Source organism: Rhinatrema bivittatum, chromosome 4, assembly GCF_901001135.1.
Source record: "Rhinatrema bivittatum chromosome 4, aRhiBiv1.1, whole genome shotgun sequence".
NCBI lineage: Eukaryota > Metazoa > Chordata > Amphibia > Gymnophiona > Rhinatrematidae > Rhinatrema > Rhinatrema bivittatum.
In genome coordinates this window covers 133,687,609-133,710,574 of record NC_042618.1, presented here as the reverse complement: position 1 = coordinate 133,710,574, position 22,966 = coordinate 133,687,609, and the positions used below count along the sequence as shown (strand labels likewise).

Below are 22,966 nucleotides of genomic sequence, written 5' to 3'. Positions count from 1 at the left end.
TTTGTAAAATAGAAAAATTGTATCCTCATTTTCTTGGGAGGAGGAAAAGCTCAGAACAAGAAAAGGAGTATTACAAGTAGCTAAAAAAGATGGAGATTTAGGCCTCCCAAATATTAGACTTTACAATTGGGCTTCTTAGTTGGCCATGTGTTCATAAATTAATAGATAAATTTAATTTTAGGTAAGAGGGCAGATGGTTATTGTTAAACAAGAATTGTTAAACTCCTCTTTTTTATTCGATATTTTATATAAGACTTTAGTAATGCAATATCAAGTACTACTTTAAAATCCCCTTGGTTAGTGTGGCAAAAAAGAGGCACTTTTCAGAAATATGAAGGTAGGTAAAAGATCTGCAGGTATTTTTGTCTGCAGATTTTGCACTAGTTTTCAAAAAGAAAGCATTTGTGCATTTTCCTTACGAAAACTGCCCAATGAAAAAGTACTGGCAGAGATTTCTACCTGCTTTTTCAGCGGATACTATTTCCAGCCAAAACATGCATATGTAACCCCATCTTGAGGTGGCTGCTAACCCTGATGGGATCATAAAGGTATTTAATGTCTCTTCGGGACTCAAACCACTCCTGACTAACTCTTTTACAGGTCTCTTTCCCCCAGGGTCAGGATTCTTTGGTGGTGGGGGGAAAGACTTATCTTTCAGGGCCTAGTGTGACAGGGGTGACTTCCGGTAACTTCCTTCACCTGGGAGAGGTGTACTTTTCCTTCACTGTGTGTGTTGTAAGTGCCAAAAAATTCACTGGAGCCAAGGATTGTGTGTCCAAAAATAAATTATTTTACTGAAGTTGAATCAGATGAAATATGGCACAACTAACTCAGTCTTCAGCACCAGAGATGCACCTTTGATTACAATCTCTTTCTATCTGTGCATGGGTCTCCCAGGACATGGGAAACCCTCCCCCTCCAGGGCTTGGCTAAGTGAGATCTCCAAGTGGACAGGATATCTTTGCTTGGGCAGGAAAACCCCTCCAAAACTGGTAAAAAGGTTAAAACACAGTCTGAAGCACAGAGAGTCCGGAATCCTCTCTCTCCTCAGGGGTGAAGGCTCCAGATGGCTGTCCTCAAATGTCTCATGTAGTTCTTACTCAGAATTAGATGATCTTTGTTCTTTTGCATTTGAATCCCTGATAGGAGGGATCCTTTCTAGAACATGTTACTCTGGATGTTCCCCAGAGAGGCAGGAAGATGGGTAGCAAAATTCTTCCTCCCTGATCATCAACCAAAATACCTTTCTCTGAGGGAAGTGACGTCATCTCCTTCAATATGGTCGCATAAGGCGAGAGCTCCTCTCACAGAAATCCCAATCTTTGTTTCGTCGGCGAAAGCAAGGCAATTTTTTATTTCTGGAGTGAGTCAGGAGACGGTACATCATTAGGCGATGACGACCAGGAAAAAAATGATTGATTTAAAAACCTTTTCATATGAATCGGGAGGCTCACGTTTTGCGGCCTTGCGAGAGGATTCAGACCCCGGGGATACCATCATGGCGGACGGAGAGCCTCAGTCAGCTCAGGAGGGTCTGGATACCGCAAACTCTGGGTCGGAGAGGGGCATCTCAGGTGCTACAACTGAGCTCACAAAAGATGATTTTAAAAACTGGTTTAAAGAAATTCAACAAGATATAAAGTCTATTAAGATGGACATGCAAGCTGCAATGTCTGAATTCCGTGCGGAGCTGGGGGACTTTGGACGCAGAGTGGAAGACGTGGAAAATATAGTGGAAGGGCAAGCAGTGGAAGTATCTCGTGTTCGCAAAGATCTTACTGAGCTACAAGAGGTCAAAGAGGAAATACTTGTGAAAATGGAAGATCTTGAGAATCGCTCTCGATGATCCAACCTCCGGATACGGGGAGTACCGGAGACAGACGAATTTAAGAATGCGGGGGAGGTCGTGCAAAAAATATGCCGCTTTGTGCTGAATGAAAGGGCTGAGCCTTTGACCTTCGAGGTTCAAGAAATAGTTTTGGAAAGAGCTCATAGGGCACTCGGGGCCCCGAAAACAAACGTCCCTAAAGACATCATTGCATGCCTGCAAACCTTTCATGTGAAGGAAGCCATTTTGCAGCAGGCGCAAAAAATGGGAGCTATAATATGGGAAGGACAGAGTATTGCAATTTATAACGATTTAGCAGCTGCAACTCTGCAAAGACGGAGAGAATTTCATAAGGTGACTGCGCTGCTTAGAAGGGAAGCTCTGCGATATCGTTGGCTATATCCGATTGGCATTGCTTTTACAAAAGAGGGGCGTACCCATCATATCAGACGAATCTCGGAGGCAGCCTCAATGTTGGCGGGAGCGGGCCTGGTTATGCTGGATGCTGAGGCAGAAGTACAGAAGACATCAGGTGTGGAGCGACCGAGATGGCAGCGTGTGGGAAAATCTGGAGCTAGACTACGCCGAAATTCTCAAGAGAAAAATGGGCATGGAGACGGAGGAGTGTGGGCTTTAGCAGATTTAATTACTGGACAGTTTCTTGAACTGTAATTGCCAAAATATGGTATAATTCTGATGAATATATAGAGTTTAGTTCAACTTGCCATACCACTGTTTATTAGAGACTGCATAGGTCTTATATACTTAGATTTGAACAGTGATAAATTTATTTTTCTTTTTGTATTTCGCCGATGTTTTTGAGAAATGTTTATGACAAGGGATGCTGTGGGGGGGGGGGGGGATGACTTCACTTTCTGCCAAAAGGACCACAGCCGAAGCAACGGCAGTGGAGATATACAGGGGGTGGAGGGAGGGTGGGAGGGGGGAGTGGGTTGAGGGGGGAAGGGGGAAGGGGGAAGGGGGAAGGCAGGGGGAATGGATCGAAAGGGAATGGGGAAGGGCTGTTCAAAGTATAAAGAAGGATGGGGTTCAGTCCCTATGAGGGGTGTTTACTGGATTCATGTTTATAGGCTCCAGGTGGAGAGAGATATAGTATATACAGAGATGTAGGGACGGAGGGTTGAATAAATAATGATGGTTATTAAAGTAGTATCTATGAATGTGAAAGGATTAAATCATCCTTCCAAGCGCAAAAGTCTGTTTAAAGAAGCCCTCTCTTTGAAGGCTACAATTTTATTCATACAAGAAACACACCTCCGCAAAAGGTACGAACGCTTGTTGCATTCTCCTCACTTTCCACAAGTATATTTGGCTGCTATTTGGGAATTTTAATTTCACGGGATCTCATGGTACTGGTTGACTCAATTCATAGAGATATGGAGGGTAGATTTATTATTGTATCCCTGTATATCAATCAGATTTTATATACTTTGGTAAATGTATATAACACCAACACACTTCAGAGAGATGTGCTTAGTAAAATTGATGAAGCCTTGCTTAAGTGTAAATGTGGAAATTTAATTATGGGAGGGGATTTCAACTTAGTGACAGGCCTATCCTGTAAAGTGCGGCCGCGTTTACCCTGCTCCTAAGCCACTTTTAACTCACGTTCCGGCCGTGTTAGCCCTTCCTGCGATCCCGAATCCCCTTTAACCTACTCCTACCGCGTCCTAAATTCCCCGGGCAACCCCTTCCGCCCGCGGCATGTATATTGCATGCAAACGAGCGAATTAGCTCGATATTGCATGCAAACGAGCCAATTAGCTATTCCCTAGCATCCCGTAACCCGCACCTCGACTATCGCTATCTTTCCGCGCCGTTTTGTCGCGCGTTTAACCTGCAAACTTACCGCCTACCCTGACCCAGGCGGTAGAGGCATGGGTAAGGGTAGGTGGAAAGCTTTCCCCCAGCCCCCGCTCACCTGCCCCCGCCGCGATCATGGGTGCCGGTCTCCGTGGCAGCCCCAGTCCTCTCCCCTGCTCCCGAAGCCCAAAAAAAAAGCGAAAAAAATGTTGCAGCCCCCCTCCGATGTCCGGACTGGGGCTGCCACAGAGACTGCAACGGCAAAGCAAAAAAAACGGCGAAGCAAAAAAAAACCAAAAGCAATTTTGGTTTTTTTTCGCTTCACCGCTGTGTCCCCCCTCCTCTCGGAGCAGGGCGCGAAAAGCAGCCTTGCTCCGGGAGAAGGAAGGACACAGCGGCGAAGCAAAAAAAAAACCAAAAGCAATTTTGGGTTTTTTTTTTTTTCAAAAGCGACAATTTTGTTTTTTTTCCAAAAGCGACTTACTTTGGGATCTGTCAAGATCTGCAAAACTTACTATTCTGAAGCCATCAGCAGGAAGACATTGCAATCGTAGCTCCTCCCGACGAAGACAAAGATGGCCGCCTGCATGGGGGGAAGCTACAATTGGCCGCTCAAGACGTGACCAAACGTCGTGACGTCACGTCTTCAGCGGCCAATTGTAGCTTCCCCCCGTGCAGGCGGCCATCTTCGTCGGGAGGAGCTACGATCGCAATGTGTTCCTAATGATGGCTTCAGAATAGTAAGTTTTGCAGGCGTCCAAAAGCGACTTACTTTTGGGATCTTGACAGATCCCAAAAGTAAGTCGCTTTTGGAAAAAAAACCAAAATTGTCGCTTTTGAAAAAAAAAAACCCAAAATTGCTTTGGGGTTTTTTTTTCTTCGCCGTTGCAGTCTCCGTGGCAGCCCCAGTCCGGACATCGGAGGGGGGCTGCAACGTTTTTTTCGCTTTTTTTTTTTTTGGGCTTCGGGAGCAGGGGAGAGGATTGGGGCTGCCACGGAGACCGGCACCCATGATCGCGGCCGGGGCTTTTTTCGTTTTATTTTTTTTGCTTCGCCGATGTCAGTGTCTATTCTACCCTCCTCCCGGAGCAAGGCTGCTTTTCGCGCCCTGCTCCGGGAGGAGGGGAGAACAGACACTGACAGCGGCGAAGCAACTTCCTGGTATCTGTCATTTCAAATGACATTTGAAATGACAGATACCAGCGTGGCGTGAAGCCTTAGGCCCGCGCACCCAGGATACTGTATAGGCGCTCTATCCAGTAAAATGGGTTGCGCGGGCCTAACGCTTCACGGGCACTTATTAGCCGCGGCTTACATTTGCATGTAATTAGTGTTCAGGATCGAGCGGTAGGTGAGCTGCACTGTGCGGGCGGTAACCGCGGGTGCCACAGGCACTAACGCAGCTCTTCCTACCGCTCGGTACTGGATAGGCCTGTATGTAATTTAAAGCTTGATTGCTCTAAGGGACAGGGCCACAATTCTCAGGTAGATAAGAATGCTCTCCATACATTCCTTCAAAAGTGCCACGCTGTAGACATCTGGCGTGAACAACATCCTAAGGGGAGAGATTTTTCTTTTTACTCGAAGGCGCATGATACGTATACCAGAATTGATTACTTTTTGATTGATAAAGTACTTATGGGTGATACGGTAGCCACAGGTATTGGAAACATCACCTGGTCAGATCATGCCCCTATTTGGTGGTCTTTGAAGGGGGATGGCTCGGCTGGAGGGTGCCGCTTCTGGAAATTAAATGATTCACTTCTAAAAGATAAAGAGACGGAAAAGAAACTCAGACATGTTATAGGGGAATATCTAGCTATTAATGGGACGGATGAAGTTACACCTGTGGGATTGTCTGAAAGCCGTTCTGAGGGGACAAATCATAGCTTTAGCCTCATACCAAAAGAAGGAAAAGAATAAACAAACTACCATTCTTAGAGATCGGTTAGCAAAAACAGAACAAGCACATAAGCGCACACCAACTAAGAAGTTATTAGTGGAACTGGGGGATATTCGGTATAAATTGCAGATGATAGAAGCAGCTGAAATGGCATACCACTTGGATCTTAATAAACAAACATATTATGAACATGGCAATAAGGCTGGGAAATTGTTAGCTCACGCATTGAAGGCAAGAATTACTCAGTCACAGATTACAAAAATAAAAGGGAGCGATGGGACAGTAGTTATGGACGGGGAAGGGATACGAGCGCAGTTTAATAAGTTTTTTGCTTCTTTATATTCCAAGGAAGACATCACTACAGAGGATGAAATTCTACAATATTTATCAGAGGTTTAGCTTCCTTGTTTGGAGGGCACATTGTCAGAGAGTATCAGCAAACCTATAACATCTATGGAGGTATTATCTGCTATTTCAGAGTTGAAGCCTGGCAAGGCACCAGGTATTGATGGCTTCACTCCTCTCTTCTATAAAAAATTTAAAGAGATTTGGTGGTCCCATTAGTTAATATGTTCAATAGTTTAGGCAATGGGGGTCATTTACTTTCAGCGGCGAATGTGGCTGGAATAACTATCCTGTCTAAACCGGGAAAGGATCCTTTCTTATGTAGCTCCTATCGGCCAATTTTGTTGATTAATATCGACCTTAAATTACTGGCAAAGATATTGCCTAATCGTTTGAAGGCAGTAATTACTTTCCTGGCTCCGGATGACCAAGCAGGATTTATGCCTGGGCGCATGGCCGGGGATAATATTAGGAAAGTGGTCAATATAATTCACAGGGGCGGGACCGAGGCGTAAATAAGAAAATAAAGGTAGGGGGGGATTTAGGTAGGGAGGGGAGGGGAAAATGGGGGGGAGCGGAAGGAAAGTTCCCTCCGAGGCCGCTCCGAGGGAAGGGAAGGAACAGGGAAAGCCATCGGGGCTCCCCTAGGGCTCGGCTGAGCGCACATGTTATAAAATTGGGTGTAGATTTGTGTGCGTTGGGTTGCGCGCACAAATCTACGCCCTCGCGTATCTCTTAAAATCCGTCCCAAAGTCTTTTACTTGCATATTTTTATTTCTCTTCAATATCTCATGAAAATGATCATAAACATCTTTAAAGTGAAAAAATGAAATCAGTGGGGGATCTGGGTGAAATGGGGAAACTTCAGGCTGAAGAGCCAGAGGGTCTTCATGAGCTGCAGATGGTCTGGACAAACTGGTAGACTAATTGGTAAAACTGGTTATTTCATTGTCGTGTGCATGCTATAAAATCCCCTGATTTGTACATTAAAAGCCAACTTACAGGGGGTAAATGCATCTAAATATCGTGAGTTAAATCTATTCGTGTATCCCTTTAAAATTTCGAAGTACAAATACTTGGGTATATCATTTGCGCATACTTATCTGGTTAAGTAGCGCCTTTTCCTCTACTTAGATGGACAAATTTGAAATTATCCTGATAAAGGGGATACAAGGGGATAATCACTGATACAAGGGGATAATCACTTCCCTTTTCTTACTCGATATTCCTCTCTCTATGCAGCCCAGCATTCTTCTGGCTTTAGCTATCGCCTTGTCACATTGTTTTACCGACTTCAGATCATTAGACACTATCACCCCAAGGTCTCTCTCCTGCTCTGTGCACATCAACCTCCCCCCCCCCCCCCCCCCCATCGAATACAGTTCATTCGGATTTCCACTCCCCATATGCATGACTCTGCACTTCTTGGCATTGAATCTCAGCTGCCATATCTGTACATACTGTACATACCACTGTACATACTCTTTCTGATTTTGTACCTTGTTTTCAGTTAATCTTGTTTATGAATGTTTCCCTAAAAGTTCTTTGTCAACTTGTTACAGTGTATTCCGCCCCTGAGGTGACAGTTCAGTTCCATGTAAACCGGTGCGATATGTATTGTATACAGGAACATCGGTATATAAAAATTAAAAATAAATAAATAAATAAATAAATAAATAAATAAATAATGCCTTTTTTCAGACTTTTCCAGTTATCTTATGTATCCATAAGTCCGAAAAGTGCTACTTATATGGACAAGTAGTGCTTTTCAGACTTATCCAGTTAAGTGCTGCTACTTAGGCACATAAATTGGAACTGATCCGGATAAGTGCTGCTACTTTTCTGGATAAATCCACACTTGCATGGCTCGTGGTTTTGACAAGCATGAGCATGTTTGCGCACATATTTGTCTTTTATAATCTGTGCATAGGTTGAAAAATACAGTAATACATTTACGTACATTCTGGCTAAAATTATGTAAACAAGTCTGGTTGGAAAAATAGCTTTATCCGGCTAAAGTCATACATGTTACTTTATCCAAGTATATTCAGTGGGAGACGTGTGTGCATAAATCCAGTTATATATCCATGAAAAGTTATGTGCATGACTTTCCCTGGATAAATTTGCCATTTGTCTGTTTTCTGAGTATTGACTTCTGTATTTCACTTTCTACTTTAAAGATTTTTGAAATGGCACTTTTAACAAACACCTTACGCCTTCTGCATCTCTATATCTCTGCATCTAGAAATCACTTAGAAATACATTCTTAAAAAAAAGTTGCTAATATAAAATCAGTTTCTTTTCAATAAGCATTTCAGACATGGTAAGCGGGTAAATTTCCAGAATCTACTTTGGCATTCTTACTAGTAACAAAGGGGTAGATTTTATAAATTTGTGCGAGGGAGTACTTTTGTTTGCACACCAGGCGTGAACAAAAGTACGCTGGATTTTATAAGATACGCGCGTATCTTATAAAATCCCGGGTTGGCGCGCGCAAGGGGGTGCACATTTGTGCAACCTGCGCGCGCCGAGCCCAGCACGCGCTGCCTGTTCCCTCCGAGGCCGCTCCGATTTCAGAGCGGTCTCGGAGGGAACTTTCCTTCGCCCTCCCCCCACCTTCCCCTCCCTTCCCCTACCTAACCCACCCCCCCCCCGGCCCTATCTAAACCTGCCCCCTTACCTTTGTTGGCAGATTTTCGCCTGCTGAAAGCAGATGTAAATCTGCGCGCGCCAGCAGGCTGCTGGCGCACCATCACCCAACCCGGGGGCTGGTCCGGAGGCCTCGACCACGCCCCCGGGCCCACCCCCGAAACGCCACGTCACGCCCCCGACACGCTGCGTCATTTACGGAATGCCCCCGACACGCCCCCTTTACGAAGCCCCGGGACTTGCGCGCGTCCCGGGGCTCTGCGCGCGCCGGCGGCCTATGCAAAATAGGCGCGCCGGCGCGCGAGGGCCCTGCGCGCGTAAATCCAGCCGATTTACGCGTGCAGGGCATTTAAAATCCGGCCGAAAGTATGTTATAATAATTATTAAGCTGGCTATTGCATGCTTACAGTTTCCAGATTTCTAAGTTCACAGCATTAGTCAATCATGACTTTCAGGTTCAACTGAAACATTATCATTCTCTAAAATATGATCTTCTGAAATCAAAAAATAATAACAGGCCAATGGGGAGCCCACTGGAAGAACAGTTTCCTGTGCCTATTTCAAACCCTGTGTAAAGTGTACTTAATTCTGTTGCAAGAGATTTTGTTTTAGATACAGATATCTTCATAGATTAGATACTGTCACATATTTTTGCTTATTACAGGGACATTTCTGTAATGCAAGTTTGTATTTTAAAATTTTAATTCTATTAGAACACATTTGTTTTTCAAATTTTTGCTGTTTCAGTCTTCTATCTTTTGTTTTTTTATTGCTGTCAACCATTGAATATTTCTTTGACAAAGCTTGATGGCACTTTCCCATCTGTAAGACTGACTGCATGTCAGTGCTTCCCTGCCTAATTCCTCATTATCTTGCAGCTGCAGATGGCCCAGGAGATCGGTTCATCATTGGGGAATCCCAGGCTGGTGAGCAGGTGAGTGATATATTTAATAGAACAAATTAAACATGTTCCTTCTCTTCAGAGATTCTGTGTAGTATATTAAATAGGTCCTTCCTTTATTTCTATCAGGTGAATGCATGTTTTGTTGCATATGAGCACGATGTATATGCAGAATGGAAGTACATAGCCTCCTTTAAATATGTATTTTCAATGGGCCTGTTTTTAAAAAGCATTTACACACTTAGACGGTAACTTTCGAACGAGTGCACATATACACATGTGCATCGGTACATGCCCATTTTATAACATGCATGCACATTTGCACGCATGATATAAAATAGCCTAGGCATGCATATGTGTGCACCTAATTTTAAGCTTGTGCACACCCAGCTGCAGAAGTTGATTAACAGAAGCGCAACTGCCTGTATTTTAAAACAGATGCACGTCTGGCCAAGGACCAGTTTTACCACTTCATCCCCCAGTTCTCCCAGTGTTCTCCTAGGTCCTCCCAAACCCTCTGGTTATACAGCCTGGACTCCATACACATAGCAGAAGTAAAGTTACATTGCACTCGACTTGGGTACATAGGTACTTGCACACACAGCTCTTGGCTCTGCCCTGGAACACCCTAACCCCGCCTGCACCATGCCCCTTTTTCTTCCAGTGCGAGATGTGCACAATTCAGCACTTATTCACGCCTCTGCATGCTTTTAAATAGGGTGGACATGCACTAATACTAGATGAGCGCCCATCTTCTGATTTCAGTGCACTTCCAGCTTTTAAAATGTATACTTTATGCCTATCTTAAAATCTTAGGGGTAGATTTTTAAAAACAGCGCAATCGCGTACTTTTGTTTGCGCAGCAGGCGCAAACAAAAGTACGCTGGATTTTATAAGATACGCGCATAGCCACGCGTATCCTCTAAAATCCTGGATCGGCACGCGCAAGGCTGCCGATTTTGGGCAGCCGGCGTGTGCCGAGCCGCGCAGCCTGCATCCGTTCCCTCCGAGGCCGCTCCGAAATCGGAGCGGCCTCGGAGGGAACTCTCTTTCGCCCCCTCCACTCACCTTCCCCTCCCTTCCTCTACCTAACCCACCCCCCCCCCCCCCGGCCCTATCTAAACCCCCCCCCCCCTTACCTTTGTCCGTAGATTTACGCCTGCGAGAAGCAGACGTAAATCTACGCACGCCTGCGGACTGCTGGCGCGCCGTCCTCCGACCCGGGGGCTGGTCCGGAGGCCTGGACCACGCCCCCGGGCCGGTGCCACGCCCCCGAAACACCATGCCCTGCCCCCGAAACGCAGCGTCATCGGGTCCCGCCCCCAACACGCCCCCTTCCAAAAACCCCGGGACCTACGCGCGCCGGCGGCCTATGAAAAATAGGTGCGCCGGCGCGCAAGGCCCTGCTCGCGTAAATCTGGGCGGATTTACACGAGCAAGGCTTTTAAAATCCGCCCGTTAATCTATAAATCTTAAAATCTTATCCTAATAAAGTTTTCTAGCTGTTAGCCTAGCAAGACAAAAGCCCCAAATCAACGAGTTTCCCTTCTAGAGTAGAAGAAAGGGAAAGCCAGTCAGCTAGTGGAGAGTGAATAAAGGTAAGGAAAAAAATCATAGTGTCTCCTCTCCCTTCAACAGTGCAGCCAAGCAGGCAATTTCACCCACTGCCTCCTCCAGGTGCCGATAGGTCACTATCTAATGTGGTTCTCTGAAATAGATGCTTAGAGCCAACAGCTATAGAGAAAAGCTTTTTATTTAAATACTATAAAATAATATAATAAGGCCATATGGAGAGAGAGACTGGCAGAGTTTTATGCAAAGCACCAGCTTTGCATAAAACTTTATATAGGAATTTTCTCTTACATATTTTCAACCCCTAAGCTAGGTTACATAGTTGTCAAAATTTCTATGATTGGCTTTCTACTATAAACAATTAATCTGAATGGCATATGTAGATTCATTCTCACTCTGCAAATAAATGAATCCTTGCCTTGTATGCTTGCAGCTAATGGGCCTGTAACTAACTACACTGCCAGTATGACCTTGTTGATTCTAAACATAGTTCCCATAGCACTGAAGACTAGTTCTTTTTGATAATACAGCATTTCTATTTAGCCTGCAGCATCAGTTTGTCTAGCAAAAGCAAAGCACAAATTTGAAGCAGAAATATTATACAACACTTATTAACAATTATAAAGTTCTTATGATCAAAAGTAAAAAAAACTTAGAATAACAACAATGACTTCTTGTGTGACATATCAAAAAGTGTTTAACTGCCTTTTCTCTTCTCTTTATTACAAGTTATGCCTATGATAGGGCCTATGAGCACCACAACACACATCTTAAAATTGGGTTTTACACATGTAAATGCACTTTACCCATGAAAGCCAGCTTTTGAAAATTACTACAATATATGTGATTGAATTGTCCATAGGATATTCACATGTAAGTGCACTATACACATGTAATTGGCTTTTTTAAATTGCTACAATAGTATTTACAAGTGTATCTCCTTTTAAAATTACCTCCAAAGTGTACATATGTATAACAAAATATATAGGAGATCATTTTCAAAGCAGTTATGTGCATAAATGTAACATACCAATGGAGCAATTTTCAAAACCCCTTTTGCATGCTAAAAGATGAATTTTCAAAGCCAAAAGTACTCCAAAACCGGGAGATGCACATGCATCTAGCACATGCGTGTGCCTGCCCGATTTTTATAAACCTGCCACATACACACACAAGTACCGATGTGTGCATATCTCGCATCGAGGAATAAAGGGGCAGAATGTGGGTGGGCATAGGCACTCTGGGGTTGGGCCAAGAGATATACACATAGGTGCGCCTCCAGGTACATTTCAGTGCAAAGTTACTTCTGCTGCAGTTGAGTTGTAAATCTGAATAAAATGATTTCTAGCCATATATGAGCTGCTTGAGGTATCTGGGTTAACTGGGAAGAGTGCAGGCTAAAGAATCAGGGGGGTATTAAGGACATAGCTATAGAGTGGGCAAACTGGTAGATGAACTACTTAAACTAGACATTTCCTGGATGTATGTATGTTATAAAATTCCCTCACTTGTGCACGTAAATGCTGACATTTCCTTGCTATTCGCGTACATGCTTAAAAATAGCACACAGGGCAATTTTATAACATTTGTGATTACCTGCACACAAGATATAAAGTTTCCAGCATATATGGCCGCTCACCCATATATAAGTTTATATAGGCGAACACATTTTAAAGTTACCATCTTAAAGTGTACTTATGTAAGTAAAGCCGTTTGACAATTCAATAGCATTTATCGTAGCAATTTTCAAAAGCCCATTTACACACAGAAAATCCAGTTTTAAGTGCATAAATCCTTTTGAAAATGACCTTCATATTTTTATTATAATTATTTATATACTAAAAATAAATTAATATATAAAATACAAGAAAGAAAAATATGAAGAGAATGTGATCCAGCATTTTTTTCTTAGACTAATTAGGCAGTTGTGCTATATTTTTTGGTTTCTGATCTTAAAAGAGTAGTCCACCAGTTAAGTACAAACAGATTGGTTTATTGTAATGCATCTTACCAAGAGGTTTCATGAATTAACTTGCGGTGACTGAAATCAATATAAAATACAGTCACTCGCTTGGTCATGGCGGCCAAAAAATGTGATCATATTTTGCTCATCTTATTTGATCTTTATTGGTTACCAGTGGAATCTTTCATCAGATTTAAAATCTCTCTGATGTTCAAATGTATCCAGTGGTGAGGTTCCTGGTCTAGATGAAATAAAGCCCTCTGCTGCACATTCCATGGTTTTTAGGTATTTTGGGTCTAAGCTATGGAATGATCTACCAATAGAGATGAGGTTTGAGCTGAAGTGTAGGAAGCTGGTTAAATCATGGCTCTTTTCTCAGTATATTTAAGGTGAGTTTGAAAACAGACTTTGATGTGGTTATTTGTAATCCTCTTGGAGAGAAAATGGGGAGGTTGAAGTCAGGAATTGTTTATTGCTGTGGGAATTATGTAATTTGTTTTTAACTATACTGGGAGTGGATCTGGGATGGTTTCAGAAGGAAGAGTCGGGGAGGTGAGTTTAAATTTATTGTTTAACACACATTGATGTTGCTGATGTTAAGTGTAATATCACATTTTATTAAATAAAAATATATTATTGATTATTAGAAATACATTAGGGATGATAAATAATTGAAACCAATTGATTCACCTTGATTTAGAATATTGGCTTTGGGAAAGGTAGAAGGCCAAATGTTACAGTCAGTATTCAGAATCGTAGTGAGTCAATCTGCTTCTCCATTCTTTGTTGTCACTTGTGTGTATGCATGAGAATCTACAAATACTTCTCCTGGGGAATTCTGCACAAAAAAATGTAAAATTCTGCGCACAAAAACAAAATTCTGCAAAAACTTTATATTAGTCAAAATAACACAATTTACATGACAGTCTTTAAATAATTACATTTTAAATTAATACAGAAAAAAGTTATTGCTTAGAGATGCAGAATTTTAAATATTTTGAGCAGAATTTCCCTAGAAATTCACTGTAAGAGTGTCCCTTCCACTCGCTCTCCCTACTCCTCTGGCCACTTTGCCCTCTCAGGCCCCAACTCTTCCACCTGCCAGTATCTCTCCCCTCCACCCCTAGGCTCAACCACTTCCACTCTATTGCCAGCTCCAGAGTTTGACCCCGTTTTCAGTACTGCCCCTCACACAGGCCCCCTCTGTACCCTCCCTCTCTCACGCACATGCTCCCTCTCTCTCTAGTACATATACACACACCCTCATACAGGCTCCCGCACTCTCTCTCACACACACACATCCCCTCATACAGGATCCCTCTCTCTTGCATACACACCCACACAAGTTCTCTTTGTCTCTCACAAATACATCCTCACACAGGCTACCTATGTCTCTCTCTCATGCACCCCGACACACAGGCTCTGTCTCACACATACACAATCCTTTCACACAGGCTAGCACCCTCACATACACACAATTCCTTTTTCATACACAGGAGCTCCCAATCTCTCCCACACAAACACACTCCTTCACAATCTCCTCATATAGGCTTCCTCACTCTGGCATCCACCCTCAAGCATCCCCCCCCCCCTTACCTCCCATGCTCTCTTTCACCCCCTCCTGCTCACCCCCCTGCTCTCTCATCCACCTGCTCTCTCTCTCTCACACTCCTCCTCCCCTCTCTCACACCCCTCTCCCTGCTCTCTCACCCTCCCCTCTCCTCTCTCATCCCCCCTCTCCTCTCTCACCCCCTCCCTCCCTCCCCTCTCAACCCCCTTTTCCCCTCTCACACCTCCCTCCCCTCTCTCACCCCCTCCCTCTCCTCTCACACACACACACATTCACTCTCACCAGGACCTTCATCTTCGCCGCGAGTGGAGCACACTCCATTCGCAGCACACAGGGGCCTTCATTTTCGCGGTGAATGGCACAGATCCCGCGGCACCGGGGACCTTCATTTTCGCCGTGAATGGCACACATCCCACGGCACCAGGGGCCTTCATTTTCACCATGAACGGCACGCATCCCATGGCGCACCGGGCCCTTCATATTCGCGCACTCCATTCGCGGCATGCTAGGGTCTCCTCTGCCATTTTCTGTGCAGACTTGCCAAATTCTGCAAAGAAAATCGCAATTCTGCGCAGGGGTGGGAATTCTGCGCAAATTCTGCAGTAGCGCAGAATTCCCCAGGATTAAAATACAGACAAAAGCTTCTTCTGCATGCATACTGGGCATACATATACATGTACAATTTCTAAACATGCAATATTTATGGTATAGTATGTACTGCATTGCTTTTGAGGCTGTTATTCCCCAGTCCTTAGTTGCCAGTCACTGACTGATATCTTGAGGAAATTGTCCTCTGTACTACCAGATCCCTGGTTGAACACCACATGGGAGATAGTATAACTGATCAACCTCATAGCTCACTAACAAGTGGGAGTATAATATTTTAGGTCCTTCTTTGTAGTGCCATTTTTAACAATACTATGATGTGACATAATTGAAGTTGTTTATTTGATTTATATTCCACTTTTTGCACTTCAAAGCAAATTATATTTCAATCTATGGGCCCTATTTACTAAGCATTTTTCCCATAGATACAAAATGGGAAAGAACCTTTAGTAAATGACACCCTAAGTTTGTACCTGAGGCTACAGAGGCTAAAGTGACTTGCCCAAAGAGCAGCAGTGGGATTTGAACCCTAGTTTCCCTGGTTCATAGCCTACTAACTACTAGGATGCTCCACCACTTACATTATTGATCTAGAGAAGATGGAGACTGCCTAAAAAGATATTCCAAAGTGAAGGGAAACTGGGAGATGTGAAAGAAGAATTGAGAGAACAGTAAGTCCCTAGGCAAGTCCCACATAACAGTACCATTTGCGTTACTGAATGTGTGGCATAAAACTCAGCAGATCTGGATGACTGTAAAGGAGACAGCACAACTAGGACCTTCCATGAGGGCTAAAAAGTGCATCAAAACAATAAGCAGAGAACACTTCTCCAAAGAAAATATAGACCTAAACTAGGAATTCTGCCTTCAGATAGTAAGCATATACATATCTGTTTATGTAGCACTGGTCTTGTTTATGCAGAGGGCAATTTTAATAAAATAAATTGCACAGTATAAATCGTTTCCTTCTAATAAGGAAAAGAAGATTTCAATTTCACATTCCATTTATTTTATTCATAGAGTTTTCACAGCCTCTGCAACATAGCTTGAATTGATAAGGCAGGTTCCTCATGAGAAATGGATTCTTTCTGCTGGGATTTGTACCACAATTCTCTGTGATTTACATAATGCTGCTTCTCATTCCAGTATACATCTTCAGCCTTGGCTAACTGATTCACTCAAGAGCAGGTAGAACCCCTCAGAATTTGTACGTTGAGGCTGTTTTAGCTCTCAGAATATCAGAGCTAATGGATTTGAATAGATCAGAGCAGTGTGAGAAACAATTAGACACAGAAATCTCTACCCTGCCAAGTTTCTTCAGAAACCAATCTGAAATGTTTTTGAGGGGTTTACTTTTTCCCTTCCCCCAAGTCAAACAAAAACTGTAGTGAAAATAACAGTGGGATGCATTTTCAACTTAAGCAGCCTAAATTTGGATTTTGAAACTTGGTACAAGGTCCGCAGGAAAAAAGTTCCCATGGACTTTGCCCCAGTGCAGACAGTTTGAAAATTGCTCCTTGTTTAATGAAGGCTCAATGCAAGCACTTGCAATTCCTGTGCTATTTAGCACCAAACGTAGGGCACTTTGTAAAATACAACTAGCCTTTTTCACCAAGGACAAGCAGGATTGTAGTCCTCACACATGGGTGACATCATAAGATGGAACCCGGTATGGAAAACTTATGTCAAATTTTCTAGAACTTTGACTGAGCCTCATTGGGCATGCTCGGCATTCATTATACCACACGTCCACACGGGGTTCCCCTTCAGTCTCTTTTGTGGAGCCTGTTGTTTCACAGTTGGGTGAGAGCCTCACTTTTTCTCAACTTTTGGGCCTTTAGGCCTGTTTTTGAAAAAACGTTGTTTTTGCGATAATGTTTCTTCGCTGCCTCAAGCAGTCGACCCAGGATCGTCTCTCCCCCCCCCCCCCCCCCCCCCCCCCCCCCCATGTTCTCCCTTTAGCATCCTATAATAGGATTTTCAATGGTTATAGGTAGGTTTATTTTCGCATTGATACTTCCAGGGTTATGGTGCATCTAGTGCCCGCCAGCCACTGACAGCCACCGCCATCGATTTCGATCTCACATCCCTTTACTTTTGTGCCGACATGTCCACCTTGGGATTCAAGTGATGCCACTGGTGTACAACGACCATGTCAATCATGGACCCCCATGATAGATGTGTTCTCTGCCTTGGGGCATTTCATGATGTCTGGGGTTGTAGAAATTACACCAAGATGACCATAAAGGGACGCAAAATCCAGCTCAATAAGATGGAGAGTCTCTTCAGGCTGGAGAAGACCGAGCCATTGGCATCAGCATCAAGGGTCCTCTGAGCCATAGCAGTGGACACCAAACCATCGGCAGGACCATCGGGCCTGTCGACGCCAATGGCTGGAAAGGACGCTGGAGACTGGCCTTTGTTGGATGCCTCCAGCCCGAGGATGTCAGGTTCCTTTTCATCAACCTTGGCACCAGGGAAGGACCATGCTGAGCATCGAGGGAAGCTGAAAAAGCCTCAGTATTGGTCCTCATTGATGCACATTGCAGGGATGAAGATGCACCAGCTTCTACTGTGATGCCTCCGAAGCAACCCCGTGGTGAGGAAAGCCGGTCCTCCTCCAATGCTGGGGGTGCGCCATGGACATCAGTCCTAATGCTAGATTCTCTTCTCAATTCTGAAAAGGATCTGGTCACATATTTTCCATTTCAGCCACTATTGGCATCAGCAATGTTCAAGGAGGAACTGGAAAGTCATGAGCAGCTGGCCCTTGAGAAGGCAATGCGTGGCATCAATGGCACAGGCACTGTCGCTCCTCGAGCCACTGCTGGAATCCCTGCACACACTTATTGGGATGTTACCAACCCAGCCAGTGTCAATTCCTGGCTGACATCAATGCCCTGCAGGGCACAGCCATCTCTCTCCCCTCCCCCCGACCAGAAATGGCATCGGGGCCTATAGCCCCACGTCCATTTCCAACAGTGCCTGCACTGGGTGAAGGCTGAGCACCCACAGCCCCATCCCAGTCGATGACTGTGTATGAGGGTACCTATGAGCCCTGGGGGGATGACTCATCAGGAGTCTCAGACAATGCTTCTGATGGTCACCCTTCAGATTCATCTCCAGAGGAGCAATGGAAGTCCCTGCCAGAGGACCTCTCCTTCACAAGTTTTGTCAGGTTGATAGCAGAAGACATCTTCTTTCAATTAATGACTGAAGAGGATACAAGGCACAAAATGTTCAGTATCCTCCAGTTTGTGGAGCCTCCCAAGGAAATTGTGGCAGTCCCAGTTCACAAGATCCTTGGGCATGGGATAAACACTGTGGATCCATCAAGTCAAGAGGGCATGAATAAAGAGGAGGCATTCAAACACTGCACGGAGCGGCAGTAGCCACAGAGGCATTCAAACACTGCACGGAGCGGCAGTAGCCACAGAGGCATTCACGGAGCGGGATGCCAGTGGCCAGTAGTTGGTGTTCCACCTTCACGGAGCGGAAGGATGGAGGGCTGCTATCTCAAAAAAATAAAAACAGGGGTGGGTAAGAGTATGGGGTAAGGGTGTGGCCTGCTTGTTACAGCGGTTGCTACCCCTAATTGAGCTGGACGTTCACTTGAATGCAGATACGGCGCTGCTCTCTAAATTGGTGGTGGGGTGGAGGGGAATTAAGGCTGGAGGGTACTGGAAGCCAATAGTAACAGGTGGGAGAGAAAAAAAAGGGGAAAAAAATGGATAAAGTGCGTAGCTTGCTGGGCAGACTAGATGGGCAGTTTGGTCTTCTTCTGCCGTCATTTCTATGTTTCTATGTTGAAGATGTGGGACACCCCCCTTACAGTGCTTCCTGTGAACAAGAAGGTGGAGCCGTTTATCTCATCCAGAAAGCTCTCGGATTTGATAAGTGACAGCTTTCCCAGCAGCCAATGGTAGTCAAATCTGTTCTCAAAAAGATCAAGCATTCTTGGACCCATTCCTCTGCATCCCCGGGAAAGGATCATTGAGCGATGGATGCTCTTGGGAGGAAGGTGTTCCAAGGGGACTATGCTTATTGCCCGCATAGCTGCCTACTAGCTTTATATGAGCCAGTATATGCGGGACATCCGGAAGCAGGTGCAGGATGTTGCCAAGCAACAGACTCAGACTCAACAGCAGCAAGACACACTTTGTCGCTGGTGTATAAGGGCTTGAAGTGCGGAAAACATGAGGTCCGCTCGACCCTTGATGTTTTTGAAATGACATCGAGGGTCTCTGCAGTAGGAATCAGTGCCCACAGACTTGCATGGCTATGGGCCTCTGATCTCAGACCAGAGGTGTAGGAGTGACTCGTTGACATGCCATGCACTGGAGAGAATCTCATTGGATATAAGGTAAAGGACGCAGTAGCCCAAATCCAGGACCACAATACGACCCTTTAGTAGCTCTCCACCAGCACTCTGGACCCATCTCTTCATCAAGGAGGTCGGTGAGATCGGGGCCGAGGAAGTCCTCCTTCCACCCAAGAAGGTACTATCCTCTGCTGTCTCACTCCCATCAACAATACAGAGCTCTTGCAGCCGTCCCAGGTAATAAAGAGCTCCAAAATACCAGCTGGCACCTCAGTCAGCTCCAGGGATGGGGTTTTGACTGGATCATAGGGAGCGTAGCCCAGTCACCCATATCAGGGGCGATGGAGCTTTTGGTCAGGGCAGGCTGTGGTTCTTCATAAACCAGTGGCCCAGTGTAACCTCAGGTCAGTGGTTTCTGGCCATCGTCTGCCAAGAGTACTAATTGAACCTATTGGATGCCCCACCAAATTGCCCCCCCCCCCCCGAGCCCGTTTTGGGGTCCGGTAGCACATCAGGAGGTACTAGTGGAACTCTTCTCCCTCTCAATGGCCAGAGCTATCAAACCCATTCCACCGGAACAAAGAGAACGGGGATTTTACTCCTGGTACTATCTGATACCAAAGAAAACAGGAGGACTCCGTCCCATCCTAGATCTAAGGGCCTTGAACAAATTCATCAGAAAAGAAAAGTTCAAAATGGGTGCAAAAAGGGGATTGGCTATGCTCCCTTGATCTGAAGGACACATACACTCACATCAATATCTTCCCAAGTCACCAGAAGTATCTCCAATTCATAGTGGGAAAATAGCATTTCCAGTATCTCATGCTGCCGTTTGGGTTTGCATTGGCTCCACATGTCTTTACGAAATGGCTGGCCATGGTGGCAGTGCACCATGGCCAGCCATGGTGCACTGCCATGGGAGTTCACATTTTCCTATATTCGACAATTCACTGATCAAGAGCCTTTCTCAGGTGAAGGCCGCCAGATCCATGCACTTGACCATCTGGGTGTTGGAGACACTAGGATTTGTCATCAACGATGCCAAGTCCCATCTCAGCCTATCACCTCAATTGGATTTATTTGGAACCCTGCTAGACATGACTCAGGCCTTCCTGCCTCAACAAAAGGGTCATCAACTTGATGGCCATCACGGCAGATATTCAACAGAGCGAGCAGGTATCAGCCTGGCACGTTGAGGATGTTGGTCATAAGACCGTGACAGTTCATATCACTCCCTTGGCATGTTCATACATGTGAAAGGCCCAATGGACCCTGAGGTTGCAGTGGTGCCAAGTCAAGCAGAATTTCCAGGATCTTATCCGAGTCAGCTTGTCTCTCCAGGACTCTTTGTCCTGGTGGCGAGTAATTTCAAATCTGGAATGGGGGATCTCCTTTCAAAATCCTCCTACCCAAATTGTCCTCACCATGGATGAATCAACCCTGGGTTGAGAAGCTCATGTAGATGGGCTCAGCACTCAGGGTCTCTGGTCCACCAAGGAACATCTCTGTCAAATCAATTTCCTGGAGCTCTAGGCTATGGACTTTCAGAGATTGGCTGTCCAACAAAGTTGTCCTGATCCAAATAGCAACCAAGTAGCAATGTATGTCAAAAACCAAGGAGGTACAGGACTGTACGTCCTGTGCCAAGAAGTGGTTCAAATGTACTTATGGGCCCTATCCCATAGGATGGTCCTCAGGGCTATGTACCTGGCTGGAACAGAAAATGTGATAGTGGACAGACTGAGTCATGCCTTCTGACCCCATGAATGGTCTTTGGACCAAGGCATTGTGAATTGGATCTTCTGCCTCTGGCAGGAAGACACATCCTCTCAGAGGGGAATATTCCAAGCCCATTTACTTGTCTAAATACCAATTTGCATGCGTAAATTGACTGCCTGAAAACCTGGAGCGCGTGCACTGTGAAATAACCCAAATCTCTTTGCAGTGTTTTGGAAGGTTCCTCAGTTATCCTCCTTGTACAGGACATGCAGCAAAACGTCCTCAGATGCCCTCATTCAGCACTGGGGCAAGGGTCTTCTGTGCATGTATCCTCCAGTTCGACTGGTAGCAAACACTCTTTTGAAGCTCCTTATTGGCCAAGACAGGTTTGGTTTCCACTCCTGCAAGAGTTGTCCATCCAGAAATCGATCAGTAGGCGGAATTCCACAGATAACATCACACAGGATTGAGGCAGGTTGCAATATACCAACCTCCAGACCCTGTCGCTCACAGCCTAGATCTTGAGAGGTTAATATTGCAACCGCTCAATCTCTCGGAAGATGTATCTTGGGTCCTGGTGGCTTCTAGAAAGCCTTTCACTAGGAAGTCCTATGGACTGAAGTGGAGAAGGTTTTCCTTGTGGTGTGAGCAGAAAGTTCTAGATCTTTTCTCCTGCTCTACACAAAAACTGTTTGATTACCTTCTACACCTTTTGGAAGTTGGCTTGAAGACCAAATCTATTAGAGTTTATCTGAATGCAATTGGCGCATACCACCATGGTGTAGATGGTATGCCCATCTCTGTACAGCCTATAGTTGTACATTTCACTGTGGCCTTCTTTGGTTGAAGCTTCTCATAAGGTCTCCCGCTGTGTCTTGAGACCTCAGTGTGGTGTTAGCTCAGCTGATGAAAGCTCCCTTTGAGCCACTGTGCTCCTGTGACCTGAAGTACCTGACCTGGAAGGTCATATATTTGGTGGCAGTCATTTCAGCATGCAGGGTCAGCGAACTCCAGGCCTTGATGCCTTATCTACTTTTTTTCATGCAAGGGTGGTCTTATGTACACACTCTAAGTTCCTGCCTAAGGTAATGATGGACTTTCATCTTAACCAGTCCATCATCCTGCCAACATTCTTTCCCAGGCCACATTGGCATCAAAGTGAATAAGCCTTGCATGGTTGGACTGCAAAAGAGCCTTAGCCTTCTATCTGAAGTGGACTGAAGTCCTTAGACAGTCCACCCAACTTTTTGTTTCTTGTGATAGGAATAAGTTGGGTATCATTGTTGCCAAACAGACACTTTCTAATTGGCTAGCAGAATGCATCTCCTTTTATTATGCCCAAGCAGGACTGCATCTTGGGGGCCATGTCAATGCTTACTCTGTTCGAGCCAGGTCAGCATCGGTGGCCTACATATGAGCAGTTCCCATGGAGGAGATCTGCAGAGCTGCAAAGCGGAGTTCTCTCCTCACATTCACATCACATTACTGTCTGAAATGGGATGGCTGACACGACAGTAGGTTTGGCCAATCTGTCCTTCGAAACTTGTTTAAGGTATAGACCCAAACTTTGTGCTTGCCGACAGCCTATTCTGTGTGTTCAGGCTGCCCTCCCCCCATTATGAACAAAACCTGTTCTTGTGCCTGTTGGCACCTAGTTTAGGTGTTTTGTTGGTCCCCTTTTTTGTTGGGAGGCAGCCTGTAGCCAGGGATTCACCCATGTGTGAGAACTACCATCCTGGTAGTCCTTGGAGAAAGCAGTTGCTTA

The 22,966-nt window shown here is 45.0% G+C and overlaps 1 protein-coding gene across 7 annotated transcripts in view; it reads left to right on the top strand.

The window, feature by feature from the left end:
* The window catches only part of GPHN (gephyrin), a 1,154,395-nt gene that overhangs the window by 1,037,936 nt on the left and 93,493 nt on the right, over nucleotides 1-22,966 (top strand). For all 7 annotated transcript variants that reach the window (XM_029598877.1, XM_029598878.1, XM_029598879.1 and 4 more), the window contains one exon: nucleotides 9,428-9,483. In XM_029598877.1, the coding sequence (XP_029454737.1) occupies nucleotides 9,428-9,483 (56 nt within the window). The remainder of the gene's footprint in view (nucleotides 1-9,427; nucleotides 9,484-22,966) is intronic.